The sequence below is a fragment of the Neopsephotus bourkii genome, unplaced genomic scaffold, assembly GCF_033783945.1.
Source record: "Neopsephotus bourkii isolate Nb327-2 ecotype Australia unplaced genomic scaffold, CSIRO-AGI_Nbou_v1 NB_1139, whole genome shotgun sequence".
Lineage (NCBI taxonomy): Eukaryota > Metazoa > Chordata > Aves > Psittaciformes > Psittacidae > Neopsephotus > Neopsephotus bourkii.
Window position 1 is genome coordinate 1063040 of NW_026901625.1, and position 21093 is coordinate 1084132.

The 21093-nt window shown below is 44.2% G+C and overlaps 2 protein-coding genes across 6 annotated transcripts; one reads left to right on the forward strand and one right to left on the reverse strand.

The window, feature by feature from the left end:
• Positions 1 to 388: 388 nt before the first annotated feature.
• Positions 389 to 10187, reverse strand: EIF2D (eukaryotic translation initiation factor 2D). 3 transcript variants are annotated; one of them, XM_061362879.1, is made up of 15 exons: positions 9801 to 10187; positions 8741 to 8931; positions 8089 to 8172; positions 6025 to 6115; positions 5254 to 5361; positions 4375 to 4661; positions 4041 to 4158; positions 3579 to 3624; positions 3366 to 3469; positions 2844 to 3002; positions 2060 to 2149; positions 1860 to 1955; positions 1035 to 1155; positions 722 to 896; positions 389 to 651 (listed from the first exon to the last, which is right to left on the reverse strand). In XM_061362879.1, the coding sequence occupies exons 1-15, from the start codon at positions 9854 to 9856 to the stop codon at positions 581 to 583; spliced, it is 1797 nt and encodes a 598-aa protein (XP_061218863.1). In that variant the 5' UTR covers positions 9857 to 10187; the 3' UTR covers positions 389 to 580. The 3 variants fall into 3 exon arrangements, with proteins under 3 accessions (XP_061218863.1, XP_061218864.1, XP_061218865.1); XM_061362880.1 differs by lacking the exons at positions 3366 to 3469; positions 3579 to 3624; XM_061362881.1 differs by lacking the exons at positions 8089 to 8172; positions 8741 to 8931; positions 9801 to 10187 and adding an exon at positions 6721 to 8048.
• A 159-nt stretch (positions 10188 to 10346) lies between these two features.
• Positions 10347 to 18480, forward strand: DYRK3 (dual specificity tyrosine phosphorylation regulated kinase 3). Of its 3 annotated transcripts, XM_061362854.1 has the most exons (4): positions 10347 to 10497; positions 11179 to 11294; positions 14873 to 16403; positions 18048 to 18480. In XM_061362854.1, exons 1-4 carry the CDS (start codon positions 10458 to 10460, stop codon positions 18182 to 18184), a joined length of 1824 nt encoding a protein of 607 aa, XP_061218838.1. In that variant the 5' UTR covers positions 10347 to 10457; the 3' UTR covers positions 18185 to 18480. The 3 variants fall into 3 exon arrangements, with proteins under 3 accessions (XP_061218838.1, XP_061218842.1, XP_061218841.1); XM_061362858.1 differs by lacking the exon at positions 18048 to 18480 and having other exon boundaries at positions 14873 to 17448; XM_061362857.1 differs by lacking the exons at positions 10347 to 10497; positions 11179 to 11294 and adding an exon at positions 13235 to 14019.
• The last annotated feature ends 2613 nt before the right edge of the window (positions 18481 to 21093 follow it).

Below are 21093 nucleotides of genomic sequence, written 5' to 3' on the forward strand. Positions count from 1 at the left end.
TAGATTTGACAGACCTGCTACTGTGATAAATCACAGCTGATGTAGTATATTAAAATATGCTTATATGTATATAAAATTAATGCAAACCATAAAAATCCACCTAATGGAGTTCATTCTCAGTGCTAAAGTGTCTGATATTAATACCTGGCAATGTTTAAAAGGCTAAAATCTAAAACCAAATGGGTTTTACTTCTGACATACACCATCTATGGCAGAACACACCAGCCTGTTGCAGGACAATGTGCTGGAATGTACTTTGCTGTCATTTCAGTGGAGGTTCGACTACGACACCATCTTTTAGATGCAAACCAAAGATGTTAAATAGCCAGAAAACCAGTGCGCCATTAGGAACTTCCAGAAAATAGATGGGAAAGGATAATGCCAGGGAGTTTATTCAGTCTTTTATTTTATGAAAAATGAACAGTTGGAGCAGTTATTAATATTGGGGTGAATCTCAGACCTTGTAAACCTCCAGCACTCGTTTCTGAATGATGAGGGCCCCTCCATTAGCCTGGATTTGTTGGCAGAACACTTGTATAAATAATGAGATCTGAGTAATTCTTACAGTAGATTTTCCCTCTTACTTCTTCCGGCCGAGCTTTGGAGCCTTCTCAAGGCCTCGAATGTATTTCCGAGGTAGCTGGTATTCTTCTGCAATACAACCAAGAATTCAGCTAAATACTCAGAGCTCAGACCCAGCCCAGTTCCTGAACCTACTTACCTAGCAGCATCTTGGCCAGATGATGGATTTGGTTGCCTTGGATCTGGACCTGAACTCTGTCTTTTGTTCCTGGTATTGGGGTGATGGTAGCACTAGCTTGTACTTTCTGCTGCAGAATGTTGGCCACACACTGTGGGTCTAGTCCATACAGCTCAAGGTTCTTGATAATTGTCACCTATAGGTTTTAATAATGATTGCAAATATCACTGTATGCAGCAAGTCATGGCTCACCCACACCAAGATAAAGGAGCTGCCAAAGATGTTCTCACACCCTGGGCTTTGCTCAAACCCCCTTATTTTAGCTCTTTTTTACCTTCTTATTTGATGATCTCTGTGCTATGGTTATGTCGATGGGCTCAATGTTTCCTTTCCTCACAATAGGTTCTTGTCCAAAAAATGTCACCTGGTGCAAGGGCTGCAGTCGTTCAAGGCACCTGAACACAGTTTATACAACCAGTTAGTGTACACAGTACAGCAAGGTTGCAGCATAAAATCTTCTTTAATTTTATCTTTAAGCTATTGCTCAGTTGTATTTTTCACAGATGAGTGAAGCAACTTCAGTTTAAAATTCAGCATTAGCTGTGTTACTGTCCCTGGAGCAAGCTTGGCTTCAGAGATGAAGAAAGCTACTGGAGGAGCCTCCATTGTGTGACGAAGAAGCTCAAGGCAAGTAAGACATCGGGGATATGGAGGCAAAGTTTCTCAATGTGTGGGAACAATGGTCTTGTGTCAGATACTAGGGCCTCTGGGATCTAGAATGTGGATTTAGGTCATAAATGCAGAAGTTGTGTGATACATAAAGAGCAGGATGACTACCATTGCCTGCAAAGGGCATGTTCAGCCATCTCTTCCCAAGGATGGCTTTATAAATATGTATATGATCAAACACAGAACCAGGCACTGTTTGATTAGTAAGTTTTCCTTGATTAGTGGTTAGCAGATAAACAGAAAACTAACAACAGTTAATGCTAGATGCTTGCTAAATGGTAAAGATTAAGAAAGTCTCCAAGTGAAGGTCTCTGAGTACTTCTTTCTTGTGTTACCAGCTCCAAGTTAGGTAGCTCCAGTAACACATAGCTTTGAGGCGCATGCAATAGACCTGCATAATACATAAACACCACATTGGGAAAACAGTCACCTGCTCAAGAGGTCATCCCATTTAAGGTGTGAGATTTCATCTTGTTCTGATTTATCTAACAGGCAGTCACACAGAATGGCATTCACTTTTACAAGGCTACAAAACAACAACAGGTATTAGAAGCAAAGTAGTTCATGTTTTAACTCCCACTTCAGCACCTCCTGTGGAAGCAGGGCAGGACAAATTCCATGTCTACTTACTTTTTGTTTGTTTCATCCACCAACTCATTAGCCTTTACATAGTTAATAATGATGTTTCTCACCTCACTGCTTGAGAGGCTGCTGCCTTTTCTAAAGAGAAAGAAAACTTTTTAATTTAAGTTAGGTGTTGGTTTCTGTCACAGAGAAGACAGCAACTACCCTGACTACATTTGGTAGCAACAGCTCAGTACTGAACTACATCAGTTAGGGAGTGATTTCTTGTTACACCTCAGCTGCCATACACCTGATAAAAGGTTCACAGTAATTACAGAGACTTTCAGCCCCTTGCTTCTGGGAGCCTACTTTGGGAGGATGAGCCTAACAGCACCCCTAACTTGAGGGGACTGTGGGTAACTTGTACTGAAGTGCTCAAGCTGAAGAAAGGCTGCTGCTGAGTGCTATCTACACTACGTCAAACAGACAAGGTTAGGAAATAAGAAGGTGAGTTCTTTAAATTATCTGGGCATCCCCTTTTAAGTAAACCATAATGTGGGAGGGTAGAATATGCCTTATCCAATGGCAAATTAATACAATCCAAGTAAAATGTATCAATTTTGACACTTATCACCCCCTTAAGGTGTGGGAGAAGTAATGTGAGTACTCGCTGAAGGCAGCTGTCACAGCCTCTTGCCTGTCTTCCCTTTGTGAAACAATGAATATATTCTTGATTCCCATCACCTTTCCTGACAGCCCTCCCCCTGAGGGCTAATAACATGGTAACAGCATGGATTTGTTAGTATCTCTTCATCTAACAATGGTTTTGTTGGACTTGTCCAGTGCTTACTTGTGTCCAGATTCCTGAAAGAGTGGGATCATTTTTGTTGATACCCCGTAAAGTGGAATGATTTCAGGAGCATGGTACACTTGTTCTCTGTCTTCACTATTGCTGTCATGAGCAGCAGAGGCAGAAGAAAATCCTTCAGGTACTGCAAACGCTTTAACACTGAAACAAGAATTATTTGGTGTAAGGGGATTGAAACTTAACGCTTCCATTTCACTGGAAAGCTAAAACCTAACAATGTATTGTATAGTATGCCAGTGCCCCCAGATGCATTCCACTGTGGGGGGGGGGCAGTGTTTGTGGGTTAAAGGACATGATGAACAGCATTTTGAAGCATTAGCTGCAATCACTGTATTTGTCCTTGTATGTATTTCAAATGTACACATAAGTAAGTGTCTTCACTCGGGTGATATTAAATACTTTTCACTCTGAGTAAAACCCTAGATGCTGTCCAGCTATTCTAAGCATATTTGACTTTGATTCAGAGACTACCAACTTTTTAGGAAACTACGATATTCTACATACTCTGGATGTTTCCAGTCCACTTCCACGATGCTCTCAACACCTTTGTTCAGCTCCTTCACTTGTAAGATCTTCTGGTGCTGCATATATTGCAGGAACTTAGAGAACTAAAGGAAGTAACAATCAGAAATGTGGAGTCAAGCGTTTTAAATCCCTTTTCCATGTCTTTCTGACTGCCTCAAAGTCACTTGCTTTAACCAGCCAGAAAAATCTCACCTTCTTATAGCTTGATTTCTTTATGTCCAATTGTTGTCCAGCAGGGCTATAAATGGAATTTTTAAAAGGTCTTTAGTTACAAGTCACCCTTCGTTTCTTCTTAAATCTTGATACTTATGCTAGAAGTTTCTTAACAGCAGAAATACGAATCACACAGAGAAACAATTACTTCAAACACGCTACTAAATAGAACATGATGAGTGAAACTAGTGCTGACGTTCGTGTGGGTAGGCAAACAGCCATTTAAGTGACTAAGCAATCTAGAAACAAATGTCAGCCAACTCCAGTGAGCTACCAGTGCATATCCTGGTCTGGACCATCTTTACATTAGAGTTAAGAAGTGAGATAACCATAGAGAACGACTGAGTTTTACTTCTGAGTCAAAAACGTCATCCTAAATATTCACACTTCATCTCCACAGTTTGAAAGACAAGAACCCAGCATGCAAATCTTACCACATACCAGCATGAGAACATATGGCTGCGTAGAAATGTGCTGGTGAGCAGAGGAAGATCTGACTTCTTTACTTTGCATTTTAAGGCATGGAAAAAGCACTGATTAAATAATGCATCCATTTGCTCTGCAGGGAGGGGAAAAAAAGGACAAGCAAGCCGTGAGTACTGTGTCTTTCAGAATACAGCACTCAGCTCTTCCAGACTGTCTTTAAGACCCACAGAATTGTCTCTACCCCATTCTCACAGTGACCTGTCCAGAACACACAATAATCTAGACTGCGGGTATGGGCTTCAGCAAACTAAAGGGGCATAATTTGGTTTTATGTGTATGCAAAAATAACCTTGTGGAGTCCTACTGTCTTCAGGTTCCTGCAGGCCCTCTGTACTGCCATCTTCAGCTGTTTCTGCAGCCCTGTTCTCATCGAGCTCCTCCTTTCCCATCAGTATTGCACAACTGTCTCGCTCCTGCAGGCTCAAATCACCAATATTCATCTGCTGCAATGGATCAGTGGATAGGCTGATGACAGGCTCCTTCCCCTCCATCTCTTCATCTTCAGCATTCTCCTTTTCAGCAGAATCTGTTACCAAGGGAGCTAAGGTAGGAGGATTAGATTTGTCACCATATTCCCTATAAAAGGAAGAGAAAACATAACATAGCTTCCTGTGTACTGCTTTGAAACCCATAGGACAATGAACAAATGATAGCCTGATAAAAGGCACTGGCAGCTGCATGGATCTTTTTCTGCATTCTCAAAACTACATATTTTTAACTCCTCTTCCTCCATAATTTCTATGTTCTGCACATGAATGTTAATATAAAACTGAGCAGAGTAGTTGAATCCAAATGCAGAGTGACTCATTTATTTAGTTGACACTGGAAGAGATAACCATTTTTAAGCAAAACAGATTCAAAATTCACTTTTTCTAGAACAAGATGATTTTCTAGTATCAGAATAGCTAACAGAGATGTTCCAGCTTCATGTCTATAATAATTATACTCAGGTTGAAGGAACTGATATACAATGGATAGATGTCAGGACAGGCACCTGCTTCTGTCAGAAAATGGTGGTCACCAAAACCATGGGGCTGAAACATTAATAATGGTCATAAACTGTACCCAGATGACTCAAAATGTTGAACAGACAGATTTAAGCTTCCTGGGGCACAGATTTTGATAAGATTTGTTACATATTTTACCAAATGCCTGGCAATATACCCACCAGAGGTGATCCATGTAAGTGTGCAAGACAGCAAAGCCCTTCCCTTTCATTCCAGCAGCCAGCATCTCTGCAGTGGACATAGTGGCAACTCCAACTGCTACTGGAGCTCTGGGAAAAAGAAGGGAGTATTACAGCAGGGCAGCACAAATACACTGTGCAACTTGGACAGAGACAGCCTGTGCCATTCTGATATGTTGAATTTCTTTTACACTGTCCTTGTTCTTTACAAGCCACTATTTTTAAAGCATCTAGGTATTTTGTGGTTATCTTTCTTGGATGTGGAGTCTTCCAAAGAATCCCAAGGATACATGCAGCTGTGATATTGAACTGAAAGTTGTGCAGTGACACATTCTTTACCTTAACAAAATACAAGAAGCATATGCACTGCCAAAAGAGACTATCATGAGGGAAAACCCCAACAGCTTTAGCACTGTTCCCTCACTCTAAATTTCCTCACTGATGCAAAGACAACTGTGTAGAATACAGTCTTTTGTTTAAAAAGTTATTGTTTCAAAACAGATCTACCACTTGTGCCCCCACAGGTCCAAAAGAACCAATTTTCAAAGCTGTCTACCTGGGCTCAAACGTATCCTAACGCAGAAACTTAAGTGGATTTTATTTTCTGCTCTATTTTCCGGTGTACAGAGCACCAAGCGCATGAGAACCATTCTGCTTTGATTTCCTCAAATTCCCCCAGTCTCCCTGTAAAAGAAATAGCTTCATTTCATGTTTAGATTCTAAGCAAAGACATGAAGAAGGAATCCTCCGTACCTGTTTCCCAAAAGAGTGACAGCACAGAGCGTGCCCCGCTCTACCTGAGGAAAGCCAGAAGGTGGCACTACCACTCCTGGCAGCATCAGATCTGAAGAATAAAGCACATCCATTTCTCAATGAAAGTCCTCCACCCCCATCCCTCCTGTTACTCAGCAAAAAATCCAAGCCTTTTAATAGCTGAGCACATGCCAGCTACAACTACTACTTTCTCCTAGTAAGGCAGCACTTCTTGCTACCACCCTGTGGAGCAAGGGAGATCCCATTCACAAGGCTGCTGGGCACATCCCAAAAACCTGCAGAACAGGGAAGTATGAGATGTGTCTCAAACTACCCATTTATTCACCCCTGTCCCAAGCACAGGTTATCCCAGCAGCTCTCTCCTTAAGGAGAGAATTGCCTAAAATTTGCCAGTACTGCCCCAGCCCTCCTGATCTCACACAATAGCTACACTCAGGTGTGAACTCTCCTCAGCAGGAAGAAGAAGCCTTAACCATCTCCTTGCTAATCTGGACAGAAACACTACAGCTTCTACTGTGCTTCCTGCTTTCATACCTGGGATGAATAGATCGGCATGTAAGTAAACAGTTTTCCTCATTGCACATGTGGCATCACATCATCACAGAACCATACAAAGAGCTTCTGCTCCCTCACAGCAGCTTCAGTTGTCTAGAGCCTGCTGTCTCAGAGACTGACCTGTGTTCCACGGTTTGGTTTTGAAGGCATCTCACTTTTTCTTTCTCAGCATCATAGATTTTATGCCTATGCTGAAGAAGCCAACAATATTTTTCCTCCCATTCACTGTCACAACTACTTTCAGCAAATCTAGAACGAATCCTGCAACTGCAAGCAAGTATCCACATCTCTGAGGGCAGAAATCACACAAAGACCTTAATGTGACAAGGCAAGTCAGATGTATTATGAAACTATCCAGGACAGACAGTAGGTATTTGAATTCACAGAACACATATCACAAATTGCACTACCTTGCTTCTCTTTGTAACTGAATGCTCCCTAAATCTGCTCCCTCCCTTCAGGTCTGCAGCACTGGATAGTCTTTTCTCCTCTCTTTTTTCTGAGATGTGGCTCTACCTCTCCTTTTGTTGGCCATTGTCACTGGACAGCTTATCATCTTTGGATCATATCCAGAGGTGGCCTGGTTTCCATGGGAGATGAATGACCTGCAGCCCTCTTTCATCAACCTCCTTTTCCCATTAGTAAGACTACTCTCCCCTGCCCAGAAACTAGGTCACTGCAAGTCAGCAGCAAGGCTTGCTCTGATGTCTATCATAGCTACACATTCAAGCACTTTATTTCCCCAAAAGCAGAGGGACTCGAGTTCTCCTTTAGATCCTATGTAATGAAAAAATGACTTTTCTTCCCAACATACACTTCTGTTTCCAGACTAAGGCTGCAGCAGCTGCAATTTAATCTTTTTCTGGTTGAGCAGTTCAGCAATTTAAAGTTTATAAAGACCTGATTCTTCTAAAGCTGAAATGCACCCAAAGGAGGTTCCAGAAAATAAACTCCTTTCTTGTTAGTCTTGATCCATAATTAGGTGGTAGAGCCAGAAATCCAGGAATTTAAATTCAACCTCACCTGCACAAGCACAGTTTACTTGACAGTGATTACAACTTCAGGCTCCAATATAAACTTGCTTTTTATCCACAGGATAAGCTAGTTCACCTATGAATTGACAGGAAGCAGGGTGGCAGCAAAGTAACTCAGCTGCTCAAGGGAAATAATAGAAAAGACCAATGACAAAGGCAGTTCTGTGTCCCAGCTCAGCATTGCTCATCACCCTGAGGAGGTATCTCCAGATCTGACACTCCCACATGGAACAGTGCATTTAAACAGCTTAACCTACTTTGTTTCATCCACAAGTTTTTTTACAGCTCATTTAATTTCCCTTTTTAGGTCACCACCATGAATTACTTTTGAGTGCTTATTCTTTATCCTTTTTTGTTTCAAGTTCATTTTTGCCACTGGGAAAGATAACATCAAAAAAGCCCTGAAGGCAACTCCTTTTACCCATGCGCTGTGGCAAAGTTCTAGTCCTCTTACCTGCTCCTCCTGCTAGTTTCTGTAGCACAGGGGGCCATGTCGAGAAAGCAGGGAGAAGATCTGGGTAGAGCCACAGGGTGTACACTGTCCCAAAACAGAACCAGATTCAAAGATACATCATTAAAAACTTCTCCAGCTGTTGCTTCTTCCCATCTTTAAGCAGTACAATACTAACCACAACTAAACACCCCCCTGTTACTTGGGCAATCAAGAAAACTGAAGTCAGAGCGATCCTACAATTAATAGAAGTTATGGAGAAAATTAAACTGCTTGTTAATTCAAGCTCCTGGGAATTATTATAAAGGATATAGACACATTTGCATCGTATTCCTTAAGTCAAGGACACTTCGAGCTAAACTGCTACTCCAGGAGGGGAGAATTGCAGTGGACAAAAGAGAGCAAAGCAGGGTAAAATGCTAAATTATGACTTGAGTCCTAGTTTCTAATCTCAAATCAGATCAATTTCCCTTTGCAAAAAGAATCCAGAAATGCCACTAATTTTGCAAAGGTGTTGCTAGAATAAATGCACTGAAGATTATGAAGTATACTCATATTATAGGGTAAGTACTTAAGACAGATGCAAGGAAATCTTCTGGGGAAAGGCAGGTGCCCAGTAAGTAGAGGGAGGATTTTTCTAGTCCACCCCCCATACCTGTTGGATACAGAGCTTTCTCGATCTCAAACAGTATTGGGTTCTTGTTATTCATGTAAACAGTGACAGCCTCCCCTTTGTGACAGTATATTTTGATGACATTCAGCTCTTCCTTGTTTGGAATAAACTCAGCCAATTGTTCAGCACTAAGGTTAGGAAAAGCTGCTGCAACATCAGCTCGTAGTTTTCTCCTGTAACGATAAAATCACAAACGTGTTACAAAGCAGTCTGGACTCAAACTAACTTGTGGAACAGTCATTACTGTTTTGTTGGTTGCTCATGAGATTCCCACTTTTTCACATAGGATAGTTTGAAGCATTTGTGTTTGGGTTTACAAATGAGATAGCTGGAGTAATGCTGTGAAAAGGCCAAATATGTCCTCTCTGTTCATATTCTACCTTAAAACAGTGAGCAACTGCTCTAGTGGAAGGTGTCCCTGCCTGTGGCAGGGGGCTGGAACTGGATGAGCTTTCAGGTCCCTTCCAACCCAATTCCAGTCTATGATTCTATGACCTGCCAACATCTCCTGCTGCTGTCTTTGCCCCTGTTTTGTGCTGTGATTTCATTACTGCTCTGAGCAGAGATCTGGGAATGCTGGACTTGCTCAGCCTGGCTCTGTCACCTCCAGTATGGAGAAACAGCTGGAATTCTCCCTCCGCCCCCGTTTTAATTGATGTTTAAGAGGAGGTGAGCAGCACAGGGTGGCTTTGTGTGGCCATTCATAGAGATACCAGGTGAAGAGACCAGCAAGTCAGACACTATCACTACACGGAATGCAGAAGGGAAGGCCCAGTTAGGCCTCGACATAATTAACCTAAGTCTCATTTAATTACATTAGCACCTTCTATCGAGGGGTACATTTCGGATTCAGAGCGCCGGTCCGTGTTTACCACAAGCGCAAGCCAACGGCCGCCGCCGCTCTATGGGCGCTGAGCCGCCCCGAGCCGCGGCCATGGCAGGCTGGGCCCACCGAGCACCGGGTCGGGCCTAGCGCGGGAGCCGGGCCTCAGCCGCTCCCGGCAGCGGAGCGCGGCTCCAGGGGTCCCCCCTCGGCACTCACCGATCGGACCCCTTGATGGCGGTGTTGGATCTCACCCGGAACGCCCTGGAGAACATGGCGGGCCCGTGCCCCGCCGGCACCGCGCTCCCCTCAGGCCGCGGCAGCCGCCATGGTCCCGCCGCACTAAAGCGTCCGGGTGGAAACCGCTTCCCCCGCGGGCCGCGCCGAGACCGGACACACCGCTCCCGGGGCCCAAGCGCCCTCCGGAGCCCGCGGGTGCTGCGGGTTCAGCCCTAACGGGGCCTCTTCCCCCCACGCTTGGGCTTTGCTGTGGGGCGTCTCCTGGGGCGGGGGAGCACCGGAGCCGCGCTGAGCGGCAGCGGGACGAGGAGCGGGCGATGGCAGGCGGAGGGGTGAGCACGGGTTCACAACGTAACGTGCTCATCCGCTGAGCGGAACGGAGCGGAGCGCTGCCCGGGGCAGGCGGAGCGCCGCGGGCTGCCAGGCCCCACTCCTCCCGCCTCCCCCGCGCCGCCATCGCGCAGGCGCCGCCCGGCGGCGGGTGACGGTGAACGGGGGGGCGGTTTCCTTGGTAACGGCCGGGCCGGTAGCGGGCGGGCGGCCGCGGCCTCGCCGGAGCCTCGCCGGCCGCCGGAGCAGCGCTGGTCGCGGAGCGCGGGCCCGGCGGGGGATGGGGACCGCTCCCCTCCCGCCACCATGCTGCTGGGCAGGAAGCCGGAGGCGCCCCTCGGTGCAGGTGAGGCGGCCGCGGGGCCGGGCGGGGTGGGAGAGGGCTGCGGCGGCCGCCGGGCCCTCCCCGGTGCGGGGGTTCCGCCGGGAGCGATGCCTGGGGAAGGCCGGGTCAGGCCGCTCCCGCCGGGGCTTCTCCCGTTGGCAGAGCGCGATGCGGAGCCGGCAGCGTTAGAAGCTGCATTTCTCGGTTCTTGAACGGTGTTTGTCCGCAGTTACGGTGCAGACGAGCACATGAACGTTTTGTTTCACGCACGCACCCCCTGGCAGCAAACCTAACTGTAATTCCCACGTATCGCTTTCAATGGGTAACCTACTTTAAAGGATAGTCCGATCAAGTATTCAAGTTAGGCTCGTTTTCGGTTCTCCCTCTCCATGAGGCCAATTCGGGATTATCCTACTTAAGGTAAAATGGGGAGTGTGTCTGTTGGTGTTTATTAAAGATATATTTACAGTGCAAATGCTGATGTTTAAACAGGCTCTAAATTAAAAGAGTTGCAAATTAAGATTTTCCAAGAACTTTGCATTCTGTTGTGGTATTAAAACACAGTTAAATCCTAAATGTTGCTTATTAAATGAACAAGAACTGATGATTTTACAGCCTGAAATGTGCTGAGACACATTTCAGCTTTGTCTGTATAGCTGTGAATTGTTGTGACTAACTGGTTCGTGTGTGGGACGTTTGCAGCCAGGTTTGGAGATGGATTGTATGACTCCTACATGAGGATAGATCAAATTAGGTACCAAGAGGCTACAAATGAAGAACACAGCCCCTCAGGACTTCCTTCCCTGGCAAGAGCTAATGTGAGTATTTTAAAGCCGTCTGGGTCTTCACCTTGTGTTGTGGAAGTTAGAACTGTCAAGGGGTTAGATGTCTCCCTACAAAGAATAAATCTAAGTGGGATGTGCAGCTTTGTAGTAGCTTATTAACATGATTGCTTATCGCTTTTACTAAGCACAGAAATGATATTATGTTCAACACAGAGCTTGTTAGGCAGCCTTAGAAATCATCTTACTGTCCTCAGCCTGTTGTAATCAAGAAAGTTGCTTTCCAGAAGGCTGAAGCATTGTGCCATGTCACCTTGCATGTTGGTAAGTGTAAATCCACAGATGGGTTTTTTTTTACCTCTTACACGGTTCCATTTTAGCTTCCCTCATGAAAATGCAGGGAGATAAGTACTTGGGAACAGCAGGAGGAGCAGCGTGGGTTTGCATGGCTGCCAAAACGTCTTACAAAAGTATCTTTCTTCTCTGAAAACTTTGCCATTATCTGCTGCTTTGCTTGCTAGCAAAATAGGTCTTTATGGAGTGAAGGTGTTAACGTGCTTCTTCATAAGCATACTGTTTTCCTCAGCAGATGTGGAGTTACGAGATCTTTCCTTTCAGCTGAGCAGTCATGCTCATGTTTAGCTGTACAGTGATCTGACCTTTGTATGCTTTCTAAATGTGATCTGGCTCTTCTTGAATTCTGGCAGAAGTGAAGGAGCTCGAGCTTAAAAAAACCCACTTTCTAAGAAGTGAAAATAGATGCTTCACAGAGTAAGATGCATTTGATGATCATCACCTTGTGGGAATTTACTGTAGCAGATATTAATTAGCTTGGTCCATGCTGTTCACTGAGCAAACTCAGTAGCATGGGTTTGAGTTTTCCCTTTTTGGCAATATTGAGAGTAGAGGAAACATAGGTTTGTTGAGTAGTGGAGTTTGAAGAGCAGTGGGTGGTTTGGGGTTTTTTGCAGGGACATGGCAGTTTTTAAACTGCAGGTTTTAAGTCAGTGTAACTTGAGTTGTTCATAACCAAACAGAAAATGGAATGGAATTGTCCAGTTAAATACAAATATAACTCTATGAACATTGTGTTTCCCACGCTTCATCTGTATTTTGTCCATCAGGCCTGTTTACTTCTTAAAGCAAGATTAAGGATTATAAAGTGCTTAGTTTGGCCGTGATGACACATCAAAAAAATACAACCCCAGTGTTATCTTGTGAGCAAGAACTGAGGTGAAGTGTGCAGGAATGAACATCATGATGCTGTTTTAATGGGAAAATATCTGGAAAGAAGTGATATTTGTTTTCCTTCATGCACGATTTTGTTATTACAATGTAATGTTCCATGACAATTCGAGTGTTCTGATGTCTGCAGCTGTACATTCTTTTCATCTTTGCTATAAGAGAACACAAATATCTCTGCTTTGAGAATACACAGCTTAATTCAGTTTAATTCAGATACACTTGTGCAAAACCAGTTGTGTGGGAACTGGGTTGAATGTTTCTTTCTCACTTAAAATGCTTCTGTAAGTATGTGAATTTCTTGGCTGCGAATAGTGCTTTATCAATAAAACAAAACCTGTGCAGCCTGTGATTTGTAAAAAGAAGCTGTTGAAAGAAAGCTCGTGTTCCCCAGAAGTCATCTGACTTTGAGTGTAGCTCTTCGGAGTTCAAGTTAAGACTGATCTATATTTGTGTCGCATTGTCACGTGGCAAATGATTTTGGTCCTCTGAGGATGAAAATGGAGTTCTCGCTGCTTGAATGGCTGTTGAGTTGGATTTGAGATCCAAAGGTATAGTTTCTTCGTGAAGAAATAGTTGCAGGGTAAATGGAATTGTGAATCCCTCCCTTATTTAGGGATTCAGAGGTACCAAATGTTTGCTATGAACAGCAGCATTAGCAACAGCAGTTGCTGATGTAGTGCTGATTGCAAGGTCACTTCCCTGTTGCTACAACTGGTGATGGTTCAGAAAGTTAACACCGTGTTTTGGACATCTGCTACGGGACAGGCTTGTTTTGGTTTGTTTTTCCCCTTCTCTCCTGTCCCCTCCATGAAAACAAACAAGTGTGAACCTTATTCTGTGCTCATGTTTATCTCTGAAGTCCCCGTTGGAGTCTGCTGGACTAAGTAGTCTTTGAGGCAGTTCTGCACATGTCATTCTTATCTCACAGGTTCAGCCAGGCTCCAAGAAAAAGGTGTTTATTCGAAGCTACCAGGGTTGGGCTTTGTTTTTGAGTTTCAGGCTTTCTGGAAAGGCGTGTCCCTCCCAGTGCACTGTATTTTGGGGGTTGATAGGACCCAGAGTAGTGCAATTGGTAGGATATATCCGACAGCCTCTACTCGCCATTGATAAGGACTGACTTCTGCAGGAAATGCCATTTTTTGAAGGCTTGCAAGCAAGAGTTAACATTTCAAGGCAGCACCAACAAACAGACTCTTTAAGAGACGTGTGTAGTTGTTTTTGGCAAGAACATTCACTTCCCTTATTTACTGACTGTGCCGAGATGTTGGATTGTATGTAACTAAAAAGGAATTTGGTTTTATTGCTGTGGATCTGCAGGTTTATTTATATTTTTTTGCTCGATTCCTCTGTAGTTATTTTGGTTTTCAGGGCTTCGCTTTGGCATGTGCCTCAAGTCTTTATTTTTAGATTAAAGGCCAAAATGGAAAACAGATGTTGCTACTCTTAAGTCATGGCTTCTTCAGGGTTGCATGGGCTAAGACAACACCTCTCTGCTGCCGATCAGCATGGAGCATCTGTGAGTAGAAAAGGGGGATAACTGCTCTTCTAGTAAGGAATGGAGCTCCAGAGAGTTCAGCATTTACTAGATTGTAAAAATAACACTTCTGAATCATTTCTCAGTGCTTTTCTTGCCTTTTATATGTCCATTTCAGGTGTAAATAGCTTAATATATGGTGGTAAGAGGCAGTGGTTACAGACTACTGTTAACTAAGTTGGAGTAAGAGTTCTCAGTTGTTCAAAGTCTGTCTTAAGATACTTGTGTAGTTCTCATGATTTTGAAGGGAGTTGTGGATATGGTGGTATTTCCCCTTCACAGAAAACCCACTCATTCACTTTTAAATACGGTTCATCTTGCTCTTGTCACCCTTTTGCTCCTCACTCAGCCCATTCTACCAGCCTCATGTCACCTGCTCTCTCATTTCTTTGTCTCTTCTGGCACACTTGTCTCTGCAATATTCCTGTGCATTGATGTTACGTTGCATGTTTCAGACAGGTGCAGCTTGCATCTGTCCTTGGTTGTGTTTGCTGCACCCACAGTTAGAGCTAAACATAGCTGCTCCCCGGCTGTTTGCTGACTGCGAGCATGCTAGGAGAGATAGGTACTGTGTCCTTGTGGAGTGTCTGACTGTCCAGGGTTTACCCTTTATGGACTGAAAAGTACATTGGTGCTTGTTTTATTAAGCTGCATTCTCTGTGTACCCTTCTATAACTATGCTTGTAACTCAAGTAAGTTTAGGTCAGGCGTTTTATATTTGTTCCTAATAAAACATCAACAGATTTTGCATTTCTACGTGGTGTTGATTTTATTCTCAGTCTGTGCTTTAAATGGTAAAATAAAGCTTTTATTTTTTCTTTTCTCTCATCTGTAGGTTTCTAGCAACAAACTTGGGATGAAGGATCACTCTCTGACTGGAAGTCAGGTCAAAGTGGAGCAATTATTTGAGGACTCTGGGAACAGAAGGAGTAGCACTCTTCAGACTACGGGAATTACTAGTTCAGAAAGATCTCTTCCTTCCCTGACAAAAGATAAAAGTATAGAGAGCATAAGCACTTCTAAAGGTGGTGGTAGTTCCTCAAAAGCACATAAAGCCATTTCCCAAGCTCCAGAGCAAGCTGTCAAACAGTACAAACATCAGTTATCTGCTTATGAACAGCAGGAGATATTTAATTTTTCTGAGATCTACTTTGTGGGTCCAGCTGCAAAAAAGAGGCAAGGGGTAATTGGTGGGCCCAACAACGGAGGCTACGATGATGAACAAGGCAGCTACGTTCTTGTGCCCCACGACCATCTTGCTTACAGGTATGAAGTCCTCAAAATCATTGGCAAGGGCAGTTTTGGACAAGTTGCTAAAGTCTACGACCACAAACTCCACCAACACTTAGCCTTAAAGATGGTGCGCAATGAAAAGAGATTCCATCGCCAAGCAGCAGAAGAAATCCGGATTCTGGAGCATCTGAAGAAGCAGGATAAAACGGGCAGTATGAATGTTATCCACATGCTGGAAAGCTTCACCTTTCGGAACCACATCTGTATGACATTTGAACTCTTGAGTATGAACCTGTATGAGCTGATTAAAAGAAATAAGTTCCAGGGCTTCAGTATCCAACTGGTACGCAAGTTTGCTCACTCTATCCTGCAGTGTTTGGATGCCCTTTATAGAAACAAAATCATACACTGTGACTTGAAGCCAGAAAACATCCTCCTAAAACAGCAAGGGAGGAGTGGAATCAAGGTTATAGATTTTGGTTCCAGCTGTTTCGAGCACCAAAGAGTCTACACGTATATTCAGTCTCGATTTTATCGGGCACCAGAGGTAATTTTGGGAAGTCGCTATGGGATGCCTATAGATATGTGGAGTTTTGGCTGTATTCTGGTGGAGCTACTGACTGGATACCCTCTCTTTCCTGGAGAGGATGAGGGAGACCAACTGGCTTGTATGATGGAACTTCTTGGAATGCCACCTCAGAAGCTTTTGGATCAATCCAAGCGAGCCAAGAACTTCATCAGCTCTAAGGGTCATCCTCGCTACTGCACTGTGACTACACATGCAGACGGAAGAGTGACCCTTAACGGGAGTCGATCGCGCCGGGGTAAAGTCCGAGGTGCTCCAGGGAACAAAGACTGGGTGACAGCACTGAAAGGTTGTGATGATCCCTTGTTTATAGAGTTCTTGAAGGAATGTCTCAGCTGGGATCCTTCCACACGCATGACACCGGGTCAAGCTTTAAGGCACCCTTGGATTTGTAAACGAACGCCCAAACCACCCAGCAGTGACAAACCCTCCACTAAGAGGATTTCCAGCTACACAAGTTCTTTCACAGGAATAGGTTCCAAGTTGCCTCCTGTTGTTGGAGTAGCCAACAAGCTGAGGGCTAACTTAACCACTGACTCCAGTGGAGGTATACCTCTATGTACTGTGCTACCCAAACTGGTCAGCTAATGGAGAATGATGCATTTCCAGAATACATCCCTTGTATTTTAATTGTTAATAATGCATAAGGAAGTTAAATGCAGAGGTTTTTAATGGATTTACTTTTTATTAGAGGCTAAATCTCAACTACAAAAAGCTCCATCAAAATGTACACATTTTAAGGGCTAACTTTTATCCAGCTGTTTCACTCACAATGTGGTGCATGTATTATCTGACTGGGTGGGTCAGCTCAGCTATTGAGTAAAATGACAGTTTGGCAGACATGCCAATAATGCTGGGTTAGAAATCAAACTGGTTCTTACCAGGACGGTTTAACAGATTCTTTTGCTTATGACAGCAAGGAAAATGGATTTAAAATACATGTTTCAGTTCATCTCCAACTGACCTCTTTTTATTCTGGGGAGAGTTTTTACATCAGTTGTCAAAAGCACAAATGTGTTAATGTAATGCATTAGGAACTTGCAAATTGCTAACTTATGTTTAAAGAATTTAATTTCTCTGCATTGCTTTCCCCTTATCTACCCTGAGTGAGATTTTTAGAAGTGCCATGGGATGTAGACACCAAAGGAATTTGGTGTTGAAATTTTATCATCTGAACATTACTTTTCTTTCTCCAAAGGAGCTTAGAAACGCCCTGAAACAGAGGCTATATCTCAATCAAACTAACAGCTTCTGTGCAGTTGTTATTACCTTTAGAAGTCCATGGAAAGCTGGGAGGGGAATTCAAGATCAGGACTGATCCATTCCAAGTGTGTGCTGGTTTGTTCAGGGCTAATGAATGGATTCCATGTTGCTTTGGAGCTCAGATTTAGTCATTTTCAGCATCAGTTCTGCCTGGTGTGTGTGTTTGTTTGCCTGTGTTGTTCACAAAACAAAAACGATGAACTTAAAGAGCTCGTTTATTCACACCTTTGAGATTCTGGTCAGCTTAATGTCTAGTTTTTTCCCCTGTAGAGTGGATTCCTTTGGAGTACATGGAGCTCTTTTCATAAAAAGCAAACATGCCACCCCTATCAGACAGTACAAGTTTTAAGGCCCAGGACTGTAAACAGAAACTGGGAGTGGAGGGGCACACCTAATAACTGGAAGCATGCTCCGAAATCTAAGCATAATCTGTGGAATACCAGGAAAAGATTGAGAAGGTGCAAGAACTGGTGAATCCAAATCAAAATGCCCTATGGGAGGAGTTGCTTTATTTCTAATCTTACTCCTTCAGGTCCTTGAGAGAGAGATGTCTGTGTTTTCTCATTCTTGAAATCCGTGAGCTTGTGTTTCCTCTTCCTTTATCTTCCCAGAACATGAAAAGGTGGCGTGAGCTGTAATGACAACAGCACAACTTGTTCGGGTTGTTACTTCTTGCAGCCACATGGCCCGAGTCCATTTGCAAAACCATCTGATCTCTTGCCAGGTGCCTGCACAGAATTTTAAACACAATTCTGAGCTTTTTCTGAACAGCAGGTTTGCAATCGAGTGAGTTTCTGTGTAGCAGGTTTTTAGTGTTAAAACAAAGGGACTATCAGGGGCAATTTTAAGATAAGGTAACCGCATGTTCCATGCAAGACCCTTCCTCTGAGAAGATGGGGATGCATTTTCTCTTCTGCTCTAATTACAGCACTGGTGAAATGCTGGGTGGGGACCTGTATAAAACATCAGAAACAGAGCCAAAGCTCCAGACTTTCCAAGGCTGTTGTTTCACTGGAGATTCTCATGTACGTGGCTCTTCTGAGTTCCTTTGTTTTAGGAGTGTGAGGTCAATAAGCTTGGTAAGAATAGTAAAATAACAGTCTAACCTTCATCTGTGCAGCTACAAGTAATACCAGGGTTTATGGTATGTTCATGGCTCACTTCATAATAATACATGACTGGTATATTTTTATTTTGATGGGTTTAGTGAAGTTTTATCTGAATGGAGAATTGGGGAAGTGATTTGGGGGGAAGTGGCAGCAGATACCATTGATTTTAGCAGAATTGCTAATAGATGTGGCACGTTTTCAGAAGCCAGAAACATTCTTCATCCTCCTCTGCCCTTTATCTATGCATTTTTTTAACAGAATATACCTGGTGAGTGAGGAGAAAGAAACCTTTCAGGAGCAATAGCTTGTTAGGAAAGATGCATAGGAAAGCACTTTGTTTAGAGAGCATAAAGTAATGGTGGTGTCTGAGCCTGGCAGGAGGCAGTGGAGTGTTGGTGCACTGGGAGCTGTACTCTTAGGAACACAGAGCAGTATCGTGGCTCTAAACTGTTTTCCTCTCTAAAATGCCAAATGTAGAACTAATCATTCTCTTGTGACTTCTGGGAAGTAGTTGCTAGAGGGTAGCTTCTAACGTGGGAGCCTCTGGTGTACACACAGCAATCTCAAGGCTGTGCTGTAAAGCTGCAGCTGAAGTAATTAGCTGGCAAGAGCTAATTCCTTTTTATCTAGAGAATGTGTTCAGCATGACCTGACTGCACAGGGTGCCTGCTATGCGTTGTGTCTGTGTAAGACTAGATCTTCCTTACTGGGGACGACTGCATTTTAAAATGAAGAGCATAGTTAATTGTTTTGCTAATTTGGGGCTCTTGTCTACATAGCCATAGTAGGTGAGGAGGAAAAGGAAGCAGGCTCAGCAGTGTTTTACTGTGTTGAAAAGGATTTCTTCATCCTTTATATGAATATTCCACGGACTGTTTTGGTCTTGTTTCCAGTAACTAAGCCATTTCTTTATGAAATGATTGCTTTCAGTGAGTGGACACAGTATCCCAGTGCTGGGATAGTCCTCCACGTGAGCTAGTATGTCTCCTAGCTGGGACAGAGCTGAAGAATCATCCCTGCAAGCACCTAACTTGTGTTCCCTGTCAATTAGCACAGTTGCCCACATCCATGTGTGGAGGGTTGGACCATGGCCTGCATGGTTGGATGGTGTGGTTTCAAAAGTGATCTAAAACTCAACTGGTCTAAATAGATTACCAGAGCAGCTTTTGGGATTGGGGTCACTCTGCTTTGCAGGTTTGTTAACCTGCCAGCCATGGTGAGGTTCCACTGGAACTTCAGCTGTGTTCTGGGAAGTCAGCACAAAACAAATGCACATTTCCTTGGGTTTACAGCAAAGCAGCCATCACGTTTCTGTTTCAGACGTTCTTTACAACATTCCCAATGTTTACCACGCTGCTGTTGTCTTTGTGTTGTAAATGTTACGCTCTGTTTATTGTCTGCATTTCCAACTGTTTGGTTTAGCAATATATTGACCTAAACAAATGCCACTTTGAACATCCCACCTGACAGATACACTTTGCTTTTACACCGGGCTCCAAGTAGTTAATGCCTGTCCATGCAGGGAGAAACTTGGGTTTCACTGAGCTCGGTGGGACAGGGATGCCATTGTCTTCCCTGCAGAACACGGTGCTACAGGCACACCCCCTCCCCAGACTGCCTTTAGTTCTTTCAGGTTTGATCTTACCAACACCAGCTGCTGCACGTGAAGCTTGTTTTCCAACTGTGACCTGATCTAGGGATCTGTGTACAACAGATGCTCTTCGCTAGAGTTTTTTATCCCATTGTGCAGTGACCAGAGAATTCACAACAGACTTACTGGAAAGCTTTACAGAAGCTCTTCCCTGTGAGGGTGCTGAGGCGCTGGCACAGGGTGCCCAGAGAAGCTGTGGCTGCCCCATCCCTGGCAGTGCTCAAGGCCAGGTTGGACACAGGGGCTTGGAGCAAGCTGCTCCAGTGGAAGGGGTCCCTGCCTGTGGCAGAGGTTGGAGCTGGAGGAGCTTTGGGGTCCTTCCCAACCCGAACCAGGCTGGGATTCTGTGACTTTCGTGGAAGAGTGTGTTGCTCAGTGTGAAATTCCTTCCAATCCTTGTGCCCTGTTGGGACTTTGATGCAGCTGAAAACTTCGTAAGCAGCATTTTCTCAGCAGAGGTTCTTCACAACACCCGTCTGCTTTAAAACTACCTCCAGACTAAACGTGGGGTCCTTTTTAAAGGGATATTCACTGCAGACTACAGCTCTTTCTATTTTTCCTTGTCTAATACTAATAGCTGTTTTGGCTGTGGAACATACACGTGATGACCTCAGCAATGTCTTACTAATCCTAGCCAGACAAGCAAACGGCTGATTCTGCACCCGGCCATCCCTGCTGCAGTGTTGGCTCCAAATCCCACAGGCTGCTGTGGCAGTGGAAGCCAAAGTCCTGTGGGTCGCTCTGCGGCCCTTCCCTGCAGCACCCAGCTGAGATCCAAGCCACACTGTGCAGAAAGCCTTTGCTTCAGTGAGAAAGCCAGGAGCTTTGGCAGTCCTGGGGTAACAGTTGGACTTGATGGCCTTAAAGGGCTTTTCTAACTTAGTTGGTTCCATGTTGAGCACCCAGAGCTGTGGGTTCCTGGCAGTTCTGTAAACTGGGTTTATACTTGGAGCTTCTCACAGATACCACTTGATATTTCTTATGTTTTATTTTTATTGTTAACTTGATAAGGGTTTGGGGGGATGCATACACTTGGTTCTCCCCATACAAGAGCCCTTCTGCATTCTCCACTGATAGAGCTTTTTAACCCCCCTGGAACAGGTGAAACCCTGGGGCCATCAGAGCAGGTTTGGGTAGGTGAACGCTGTCCCTGCACTGAGGGACTCCACATGCAGTTCTTGCAGACGGGCTGACTGGCTCAGGAAGTCAGTGTT

Bases quoted from the DNA above. Each gene is read 5' to 3' on its own strand.
- EIF2D (XM_061362879.1), bottom strand. From the start codon at position 9,856: ATGTTCTCCAGGGCGTTCCGGGTGAGATCCAACACCGCCATCAAGGGG. The intron at 6,116-8,088 runs GTAAGAGGACTA...TTTATTCTTCAG, and splicing joins GAAACTAGCAGGAGGAGCAG to ATCTGATGCTGCCAGGAGTG. The intron at 3,003-3,365 runs GTATGTAGAATA...TTCTTGTTTCAG, and splicing joins GTGGACTGGAAACATCCAGA to TGTTAAAGCGTTTGCAGTAC.
- DYRK3 (XM_061362854.1), top strand. From the start codon at position 10,458: ATGCTGCTGGGCAGGAAGCCGGAGGCGCCCCTCGGTGCAG. The intron at 10,498-11,178 runs GTGAGGCGGCCG...GGACGTTTGCAG, and splicing joins GGAGGCGCCCCTCGGTGCAG to CCAGGTTTGGAGATGGATTG. The intron at 11,295-14,872 runs GTGAGTATTTTA...TCTCATCTGTAG, and splicing joins CTTCCCTGGCAAGAGCTAAT to GTTTCTAGCAACAAACTTGG.